Below are 12459 nucleotides of genomic sequence, written 5' to 3' on the forward strand. Positions count from 1 at the left end.
ATGTGGACCCCGATGTGTGTGTGTATATATATATATATGTATGTATTATTACGACGACGTCCGCGGCGCTGCAGTGTGTGCATGTAAATATATTCGGCCGGTATCCCGCATGGGCACACATCGTTAAAAATGAAAAATTGCCCGTGACCCGAACTGCTGTCTGGCCGTCGGTATCGTATGTTTTGTGTTCGTTTCTAAATTGGTAAAAAACTATACATAATGTGTGTGTGTGCTTGTGTGTTACCGTCGTATATAAAGGTAAAACTGAGATTCGAGTGTATATATTATATTATATAGTGTATGTGGGTATAATATAATAAAACATATAGTTTATAGACGACGATTACTGTGACCTATGTGTGTGTGTGTGTGTGTGTATTTGTGAGCAACTATGTTTTATTTTATTATTTTTTTCCCTCTTCTTAAACCCTTCGATAAATTTTGAGGAAAGGATAATATTGTTAATACAAAGAAAACCTGATGTAACGTTACTATTTTACCTTTTTTTTTCTTCTCCTTGTCCCTTATCTGTCTCTAGTGTGTCGCGCGCTCGACGACGCCCTCGCACACGTCTAATTCAATTATCGTGATTTTTTCCCCTTTCCTCGGACAGTTTTTAACAATAGACCACAAAGTGTATTTATGTTATTGAATTTCTCTCTTTCTCCCCCCCCCCCCGACTCTTTCTTCCCCTCCTTTCGACCGTCGTTTCTTTTCTATATCCCGATGACGGCCTCCAGAGCACTTACCCCATTTTCATGAGAATATAAGTACTCGACGTCGTTGGAGGCGGCGCACAGCTGAACAAATAGTCGTCACACGCACAACACTCCGTGCGCTGCACTCGTCGGCATCGTGTGCACACATCATCATATTATAAATAATATCATTTAGTACTTTGAAAAGAGTTTTTGGGGGCGGCTCGAAAATCGACGGTAAACACGTATTGTGAATTTCGGAACTGCGTGACGAATATGACAAAAAGCATATTTAAACAACGATGGGAACTCGAGGCATGTGTCCCGAGCGAATGGTGCTACTACTCTCTGAGCGTATATAATGTATGATTTATAAAGAGCTCAGAAATCATGCTTTCTTAGCTTTCTTAAGCGTATGATGGGTTTATATAATCATTGAAAAATGACGGAATCGTTTTGATTTTATATTAATATCCAATGATAGAAGTATGAACAATAATCTTCGTATTTTAATTTCATATCCGTCGCGGCTGACCAAAGTTATAATGTATAATGTTTAGTCTTAATCACGGTTCAGATGTGATAAAATTATCGAGTATAAAACTGTGAATGATTTATGTATACAATATTTTTAATCAAATGTATCTCACTCTATGTACGTTTTATATTTTATGATGGATTTTACCCGAAATTATAAACAAATAACTTGCGTGTAGTTTTGAGCCGTGTTTATTGTTGTTACAGTCGGGTAGTGTATCAGTATTTGTTTACTTTTTTTTTCGAAAGGAGTCCGTTATTAATGGTCAGCGGGGCCAGTCGTCACTAAAATGTTTCCGAGTTCAGTGCATTATTTAAACACGCAGCGACGAAGACAATACGCACACGAAAGGGTGAAAAAAGGATTCGTCATGTCCGTGTACCTACCTACCGCGCGCCGTCCGTCAAAATAAATAATTGTTTACTATTCCTGCAGGGGTGTTCTGAAAATATTGTTAAAGCGTGTAGCGTTTTAAACAGTGGGCACTTCAGAAAAATATCGAACAGTTCCATGTACATTGAACGTCACTATAGAAAAATAACGCGCTCGCTATCCACGTAGCGAATAATTATTATTATTTACTGTAATTGTTGTTCTGGACTAGACATCATGTGTAGGTACTAGGTATTTATACCAGTCGGCAGTCACCAATCTATGACTGAGGTACTAGCGTCTAGCAGGAATATTTGTAACCTCGACAACAGTTCTGGGCTTCTCAGTTTCTACCCGCTTAAGTCAGCTATTACTTACTATAGATATATTGATATATAATATACCGCACAATTATATTGTGATTTTTATAGTTTAGTTTGAGTTCGTTTTACTAATTCATCATAAGCAATCATCACGACCCGCTTTAACCTATGCGTTTAATTTAATCGATATAGTTTATAGTTTATACTATATGTAATCGAATTAAAAACATATTTTACTATGAAATTCTCTAAATAGTCTAAATGTATTATACAAACAAAGTTTTTACGCGTTTAGTACGAATTGATTAATCACGAAAACGACCGTTGAATTAATTAGATTAATTTAAATATAATGTATAATTTATAATATATTATTATGTTTGTATGTTCTGTATTATAATATCCGTGACTGTATTTCAACACATCGAATTTGCAAGCGTGGCGATACATATTTTAAGGTAGATATAATAGATAAATTATATTAATATTATTATTCGTATCGACATCTGGTGTGTGGGTTTCTGCGCGCAAACCGCAGATATAAATATCAGTATATCCGCTTGACAAATAATTGCGTAAAGAGACCTGACTTATATATTATTCAAAAATTCAGTGTCAACGACGATGATTACTTTCCTTATTCGTTATAAGCATTAGCTGCTGCTGTAGTAATATTATACTGTACGATATACAATCCCTAAAAACTTTAAGGGAGGAGTTAAAAAAAAAATCAATATTTTTATACCTATATATATATACATCACACTATCACATATCTATATCATTATTTATTTCATATTATATACTACAGAGAGTGGCTCCAAATTCAGTCTTGTTTTTCTTTGAAAGCCGACAAACTTTATCGAAAGGGTGACGACACTAGTGAAAGTTGCTCACGCGTCATCGAAACCATTATATATATAGCAACCGCGTGTTACACAATACACCCACTCGTGCGTATTTCCAAACAAAAATCAAATCGAAAAATAATATTTAAACTGCAAAAGTTAAATACCAATTTCTGCAGGTTGTTCAAATTTCGTTCTCGTGCAGTCGAATACAGAACATTATGAGCGCTTTTAAATAGTTTTGGCTTTCCGAAATTCTCGTAGGTATATGTAAATATTACGTCAAATATTATAATCTATTATCTATATTATAATCCAATGTATATATAAATTTTGAATTTAAAAGAATTAAGTGCTCTTGTGTTATTAAAAAAATATAAAACGGGAACTATATAATATAGGGGAAAAACATTATGTAGCTTTTAAATTTCACTAAAACCTAATTTGGGAGGACTAAAAGCTAAATACCCCTGCAGAAGGATTACAATGGCATTAAATTTGGTTGTTCTGGGGGGGTGAATGAAATATTAAAGGATCACGTCATGTAACTCAATTTAATGCACAGGTGGTCCAAGCGGGATATACGTTTTGACAAATACGTTTCTGCGTGGTACCTAATTATCCATTTAATGGTAAGTATATTATGAACAGTGATGGTAGCTGGCAGGACTGCACAAGTATCTTAAATTGACTAAATTATATAATAATATAATTAATTTTATTTCGCACTATAAAAACACATTTTTAGTATCATTATTATTATACACAATATATAAATACATACCGTATACCTGTTCATAAATACTCGTATGAAAAGTGTAATGGTTACTCCAAAATCATGGTTATTATGTATTTTACATTATAAAAACTAAATCATGGCCCAGTTTATAATATAAACATTAAAATGAAGAACTATTTTTTTTTTCAACGACCACACTTCTGCCATTTGTTCAATAATGTTTTTCTCTATCTATATAATTATACGCCAGATTTAAAGCACGTAGGTCTTATCTCGTAAATTGATACTATTTTAACACGATCGTGTACTATTTATCGGTATATAACAAGGTCTTTAACCGTCTTAATTTTTGCTGTGAGGGCGATGGGGTGTAATTATTAAGTGGACGTGCACGTGTTGCGCCGCTAGTGGAATGACGTGGAAGGGTGTGGCGGACTACTATATATTATTTATTATTCTAGTTAAATAGTGTTGACGGATATTATAGGTATTTTACATTTTTACTCTAATATTGTATTACAATAATCCACTTTTTTCATTTCTATTACACAAATTAATATTTACATACATATTCATCGTCTCACGACGTTATAACATATTATATACTACTTAAATGATTTACGGCTATAGAGATAACAATTATGTCCACCTATCACAATTTGTTGATATTAAGAGCTCCACGGTGAGCCCATCATTATTTTTTTTTAATACACAACGTGAAGGCCCTACTACATAAATCTTGCAAGTGTTGGTTTATCTCTCCGCTCTATGTTTATTTTCAATTTAAACTATCTTGTGTGTTACACGGTCGCGTTCGTATATACGCGACTACATACCGAAACCCGTCTACTAACTCATCCAGTCATCCAATAGATTACGTATTAATAGTATAACATTAATATATAATATATACACTGCAGAGGTTTATATACGTATTATATATTTTTTTCACTTTAAAAAGATAGTCCCCCCCAAGGCCTCCCCTATAATTTATATTTTTATGTTTGATATCCTTGTCGTGGACTGTATAATATAGCTACTACTGACTAAAAATAATTACACAGTATTATACATATTATAACTATTCTCAAATGGATATCGCGCGTATATAATACGAAACGTTAGGTATATTTTAGTTTTTTTCTCCAATTTCACGGTTGTTACAAAACGTGAAGCCTTGTTAAACTCACTTGTTAGTTACAATGTATAAGTACATAGGTACCTACTACCTACATACGACATCGCAATGGTCAGCAATTAATATAATATAATATGTGTGTATATATAAATGTGTAATATACTTACATTATACAATATACATAATATGTTATTGATGATGCTTCAAAATAACGATAATATACTGCTTGTATAAGTATTATTCAGTATTATTATCATCATGGTTATCGATAAAAATCGATTTGTCGTAAAAGCCGTTATTTTATGTGCGTCCCCTCCAAATGCAGTGCTTGTAAGTTATTATAATATTTTTTAAGAAAGAAATTTATACGAAGAAAGTGCAAACTTAAGAGTCCACGCACCTAGGTAATAACATCTGGTGCTGCAAGTTTATTTTTATTTTTGGTTTCCAACAATTTTTTTTTTTTTTTAAAAGAAAAAGTTAGTTACTATATGGTTCAATCGAGTTATTGTTTTACGTATTCGACTTCAATATTATGTCTTGGATTTTTAAATTAAAAGTTGATTGTCATAGAATAATAACAAATAATAATAAGTCATCATCAGAGATAAATTTCAAGATTAGCAATATGTTCTAAATTACAGAAATGTAATTTTTATAACGTTTTGTTTTTCAGAATATAGGTACCTATAAAAACTACATTCAAGATAGTAACTGAGTTGCACGGTTTCAATTTTATACAGAAAACTCAATTGGTAGAAATGTACACAGGAACTCAATACGACAATACGAGTAAACTGAGTTTAGAACGCCTGCAGCTATATTATAAAATAATGTTATATATTCGATAAAAATCGTTCAATTTAATATTCCACGATCGATTTTAATAACTATAATAATAATAATGTAAAACGACATAGATATATAATATAATATTATATTTTTCGAAAATTCGAAATCGCGAATAACTAAAAACAGATACAAGCCACACACCGGCGTTCCGGTTAAAAAAAGACATTATATTTTGCAGCAAGGTATATAATAATATTGTATTAAAAATCGGTTAAACCCGTTTGCGGTGGTTAACATTCTGTACACTATAGGTAATATACGAAGTATAAATTACTCCTTATCTAATCGCACGATATTGCACCGTTGTTGTGGACGGGCTCGTGACATATTACTGGATATTAGTATTATTATAATATACACTGCACGTGTGCGCGCAGTATAGGTTATATTGTTGCACTTTCGTTGTACTTCGTACACCCTCTAGCACGAGACCTGCGTATGTATCCCCTATAGTTAGCCGCGCGTGGAAGGTCGAGGGAGCATCGTCGTACTGGAGAGATATCTCGTTTCTGGGGATATTAACACATTATATGCACATAATAATATCTCGTGTTGCATACATTATACATAAATATACGTATACGTATATAGGTATATCATAATATGTACCGTTGCATATATATTATTATGGTATGTGTGATAAGCATCTGTCCGAGACAAATATTTTACAGATTTCGTCCTCAATATACATATATATATATATATATATATATATATATATTTAGGTATACGTGCTCCTTTATTGGGATTATCCTCGAACAAAATATTTATTATGGTGCGAACCTAGATAGACAGCGAGTGAACCTTAAAACCTATATATATATATATACAACAACGTGTATACGTAGGAGGGGGTGGTTTTTTCTCTGAAAAGGGATGTAAACGTGTGGCGATGCCAACCGTTTGATAATGTCAATCATATATATATATATATATATATACAGATTACAGACACACGTACACACCCGGCCTGCGGGATTTGAGTGAGTGAGTTGCACACTGTGTGCGGCGATGGTGACACATCATCGTCGTCCATGTCGTTGGCAGGCGGCGTCCTATCGGCGGAGACCGGGCTCTACACCCAGACCCTTTCACGGAGGACAAGCAGAATGTGTGTGTTGTAAATATAAATATTGTCACATTACAAACACAATGAAATTCAAATCTAAATGAGAATTTAAAAAAAACGTTTAAAGATGTGTTATCAACAACTCGGTGTTTTTTTTTTTGCTTGTATTCATCATTCATGCCATTCATTAATATATAAAATATAATATATATATAAAATTATAGTGTGAGAAGAATTTCAAATCAAACATGAAATGAGTATTGTGGTTAATATTTTAAATACTAACTATATGATCCCTATACCGGCTATACCTATTTTTCCTTCTACCGTATGTAGACACCAGCACACGCAATATTATATATTTTAATAAAGAACATAATAATTCATATCATAATATTTTTAGCTAACATAGGTAATAGCCCGGAACCCTTAATATATTATACCGATAAATAAATATATTATTATAAATAATAATAATATAATATTTATCTATGCATTTTTATTTGATTGTATAGATACAAAAGAAATACTGGTACTCCTGAGAATTTTTGTGTAGGCATTAAGTATTATAATTTTGTACGTTACACATATGCTTAAAATATATTATATTATATTATATGTATTATACATAAAATAAGCCGTTTATTACATTTTGTTTAAATATTTGTAAAGGAAAATTAAATTAGTGCTACATCATAAAATTCACTAATTTTGTTCCTAGAGACACATATTGATTACGTTTACGTCCCACGAGTTTCTTATATAGATTATAGAAATGCTTGTAATAAAATGTATTGATGATTCTCCTCTTGCTGTTGTATTATTAATACTATTACAGCTGCTACTTCTATAGTACTACTATTAGTCTATTAGTCTAATGCACGTCTGCGCGTTAATGTCACACTTATGATCATAATATATCTAAATCTAATATATCAATATATGCATTTATAATGTATATAATACGTGCATCTCTGTAGTATTTATAGACAGTGAGATAAAATCGATTGACAATATTATACATGATATATTTATTTATTTATATCAGAAAAAAATCGATTTATTTTCCGATCATCGTACGAAATTTTTGAACCACGCGCACGTTTGATATTAATCCCACGGGAAAATGCTGTTTTATATTTTGTATTTTTTAATTTGTCCCCGTGGCTAAATCTAACATCGCGCTTCGTTATATTTTTTTTTTTGATTTTATTTCGTTTATAGTTGCAATTTTGCATTTTTACAAATACCAAGATTTATAATATTTAGCAAAATGAACAAAATATACTTAAAAAAAAATTGTTGTTAACAAATCATTCATTTACTAGTAGTCTTGTACACACAATTTAATGATATTGTTTTATTATGATTATTATTATTATTATGTTTGTCTGCTATTTTTATGAAAATATTGAGATTTTATTTCAAGATTTTATATTACCATTTGTTTAAATTTTAAACACTACTATTATTCAGTTAAAGTCAGTGGCGTATATAGAAATTAATTTCAGAGGGGGGGGGTTAACCCGCCTATATACGCCACTGGTTATAGTAGACAATAGTAAAATTATTATTAATATATAATATATATGTTATAATACTTATTAAACTTTTTATTTTCATTCTCTATCTACATTCTACACACATTAGCTAGGATTTCAAAAATAAATAAATATGGATATTTAAAAATATAATAAATGTTATTTTTATAATATTATATTAATTATATTGTACTTGAGAGTATATTATTTTTTAATCAATTATCATATAACATCTTATTATACGAATAAATTTAATAAATATAATATTAAACATCCTCAAATTTTTATACAAAGTTTTTTTAATTAAAACCTCTTTAGGAATAAAAAAAATATTTAAACATAATATTATAGTTGGTACTATTGTTAAAAAAATACCTTTTTGTCAAAAATATTTTTTTTAGAAATGTTTACTCAACTCAAAGGTTTATTATCATTTATCGTGTATTATAAGCTGTACAGGTCACTCGAGAACAATTGAAATTTTCATTCACCTAGACCGCCGAGTAAAACTGCCAAACGCAGAATTTTAAATCAGAATAAAGGACTACATGCGTATAAAGGTCACATAATTTACGGTCCAGTGACTTTACCTTAAAGCTATATATATATGAAAGAAAGTGCTTTAGAATTAATAACTTGAAAGTAAACCAGTAAAAACATTTCGAAGGACTTTTTTTTGTTGCAACCCTTGTAAAGTAGTAATATAATTTGTTTAAATAATAAATATGAATAAAAAAAATGAGAAAGTGATATCGTAAAATGTTCAAGAAATAATCTATTTTTAATTAATTAATTTTTTAATAGAAATAAACTATGTTAATAATTTAATTTAAACTTAGACATTATGGTAAATATGTATTTTTATAATATTTAATACAATTATGTATAAAGTATAAATGCAATGTTAATATGGTGAATATAACGGAGATGACATATGATAAAAAACTATGTATCTGTTTAGCATGAGGCTGTTTATGGATACTGTATAGTTAGGATAAAGTATATTATAATGATAAATAATGTATATTATATAAGTATTATATAGATCACTAGCTATATATGATATATATCGACCGGCAGTTCCTTTGAGGTGTCGGTTGAAATGGTTGAGTTAACCAAGATTTATTTAGCAACGGGTTCGGGGATACGAGGATTATTGTAATTAAGTCAAACTCTTTGAAGGTTTTTCTTTTGAATTGATAAAATAAGTTCGTTAAATGTTGGAATGCAAAGGTCTTTATCGAATGATTGGTTAGTGACTCGTATGAGAGTCCAGCGAGCTATTCCAATAGGTTGTGGACACGTATTACACGCAGTAAATAGAGATTGATATATTTCGATTAAGATTTTTATCAAAGGCTGGTTACAAAAAACCTTGATTAGTTTGGATTTAAATTGTACAAAATAGGACTCCTAAAATTTCTATAAATGGAGGCAAGTTGCATAACCCCGAATCGGCCGAACCACAATATAAAAGCCATAATTGACAGATGCGCCCTTACAGAAGTATTTCTATCCGAAACTAATATGAATATTAATTAATTTATTGCTCTGAATCTTGCTTTCAAATATTCTATATCGTTTAATATTAATATGATACATCGACATTCGACAATGGGCATAATAGTACGACTATATACAATATATTGTATACTGTTCGAAAAAGTTAACAATACGATATAATATTATTAATTATAATGACATAATAGTAAGCGTGAACATCATAATATTACATTATCAATAATAGTTCGGCGTGTCAATCTATTACACATTTACACGTTTAAGTCCCGTGTCACTTTATTATACGTCACTCGTTATTCATTATTATTATTATTATTATTATTATATTTTCTACGTTCTATTTCGAAACTACAAAAGTAAATCGTTACAATCTCACCACCATCTAAATTTTTTTCAACACGTTCCTACCTACTACGATTTGGGTGCGATCTATAAGGGCCCGTGAAACGCATTGTCCTCGTTTTATTCATGGGAACACATCCGATTAAAAACACAACAGTACAACACACACACACACACACACACACACACACACACGAAAATTCGGTATACACAAAAATACACAATAATTCTAATACTTACTATATTATAAGTCTTATGTAGAAGTATATTATATTTGTACGTACGCATTGCAGCCCGTATTGTTGTTAACTCTTCGTGTCCATCACCGTATATTATGTTATTATTATTATTATTATTATTTCACTAAATAACAGCGCTGCGTGTAGTCGTTTCGAAAGAGTACCTATTTGTGCTATACGCACTTCGACTTTTGTCCCGTTGACAGATGTCCAATAAAATACTGCAGATGGAGTGGATAGGTATAGTACTGGCTGTGGCACCTGGTTGCTTCAGGGCACGTCAATATTATAGACGGGTACCATCCATTATTGTAGTACGCGCGCGCTAGGACGTAGCTCGGCTTTTGTGGTGTTGGGTTTTTTTTTCAAATAATGCTTTTAAACGGTACACAATAAACTTATACATATGACCCATATAAGTCAGGTACCCTACCTATACCGCACTACTCACTGATATATTATTTATAGTATACACTTTATTATAGTGCACTTCGCCAGACCTACCTACCTATCTGGCATCTGTATTCTGTGTAGCTGGTAACAATCTATTCTAAAAATGCATACGTATAATACGGTATATTGTATTATACTTAAACCGGAAATTCTAACGCCATTGTTTACCTTTAGGTTTAAAATTGAAATTATAGTTTTCGTTTGTATTCATTTTTACTTACAATATTTTTTATATCCGTCATATATTTAACTTCATTATATAATTAATAATTTGGTACGAGGATTCAAACGCTATATAATGTACAATATTTACATGCGTTCAAACCTTCAAATGTATGGTTCATAATTTGTTTGCTATCTTTCTAAAAAAAAAAAAAAAATGTTCTAAAATTTAATTAAAATAATATTTTTAAAACAAATAAATTCCCAAACTATTCACAGTCATTGACGAGTTATTGAAAAAAATAAAATAATATTTTAGTTTTATTACACCATTGTTTAAACTTTGGTGTATCTATATACATCTACCTATATATAAAATATATTTTTGAAAACGGTGAATATAGGTATACACTATACATTGCAAAATATATTTAAACTTTTAAATTGATTTTTACGTGAAATTCCGATGTGATATTACTGATATCTTTCGTCAAGAAATAAACTCAAAGTTTTTATATATATAATAACGTCATACAATTATATTTTTATTTGCAAAAGGCAAAGTATTTCAATTAAAAAGGTTTCTGAACTTTTCACTTTCTGAGCTTTCAAATGCTTTGAACTAGGAAAAATGCACGATTTGCAGTGTTAATTATAAACTGCAATTTGCTAAAAAATAAAAATACAAATTCTATACAACACGTATCGTGTTACATGTTTATTATAACGCATACGATATATACATACGTATTTCTATATTATGTGTATGCTTGTATGCTGTATATTATATAGTGTAATTATTCACTGACTCACTGTATAATATTATCATTTTTATCTCTGCGTTGTGCAGTACATATACACAGCTTCTCGCATTCCCTAGTTGGTCCGCGAGGATCTACGGATGAACATATTATTTTTTTCAACCTAAAATAAACCCAACTGCAATAAAATCGACTCCATCATCATACTATATAGTATACATATTGTATTGACTTAATATTATGGCTTTACATTTTTATTGCAATTGCAGTTAAATGCCATTGTAAGAAACACGATTCAATAAATTTAACAATACATAAATAATTTATATTATATATTGCAACGTTTTTACATCTATCTAAATTATATGGTGATTTTTTTTATTTTTACAGTTTTTCCGGACGAAGGAGAACCGGCACCAAACATCGAAGAATACAGTAGCATTTCCAATTACGACGACTATGATACTGAGACAAATTCTTCTACTGCTTACGAGTAATGAAATAATAACATTGTAAAGAAATTACGTTTATTGTATTAATAATTAATTTTCATTTTATATAGAACTGACAACACTGATGTCCTTTTACCAAAAGGGAACAAATCGAGTAATTATAAATTATATATATATTTATTTTTTTAACATTGAATTAATAATTTATGTGAAATCATTCACCTCTTGCATAGTTTTAAACTTTTAAAGTGAGTTTCTCTACAAATATATTCTTGAAATTTAGATTATTAATATTAAAAGCTTATTTTAAAATACGGTTTATAAATGCATGTTTAAACTTAAATATATTATAAAGTACAATTTGCATTTCCCCGAACGCAGCATATACAACTTTTTAACTCAATATTGTTA

General features: G+C 30.2%; 1 protein-coding gene across 2 annotated transcripts in view; it reads left to right on the forward strand.

Moving 5' to 3' along the window:
• Positions 1–12459, forward strand: part of LOC132923699 (tyrosine-protein kinase transmembrane receptor Ror-like) — a 67809-nt gene that overhangs the window by 39519 nt on the left and 15831 nt on the right. For both annotated transcript variants that reach the window (XM_060987643.1, XM_060987634.1), the window contains exons 2-3: positions 11987–12089; positions 12159–12202. In XM_060987643.1, coding sequence (XP_060843626.1) covers positions 11987–12089; positions 12159–12202 — 147 coding nt within the window. The remainder of the gene's footprint in view (positions 1–11986; positions 12090–12158; positions 12203–12459) is intronic.

This window comes from Rhopalosiphum padi, chromosome 1, assembly GCF_020882245.1.
Source record: "Rhopalosiphum padi isolate XX-2018 chromosome 1, ASM2088224v1, whole genome shotgun sequence".
In the NCBI taxonomy this organism is placed as follows: Eukaryota; Metazoa; Arthropoda; class Insecta; order Hemiptera; family Aphididae; genus Rhopalosiphum; species Rhopalosiphum padi.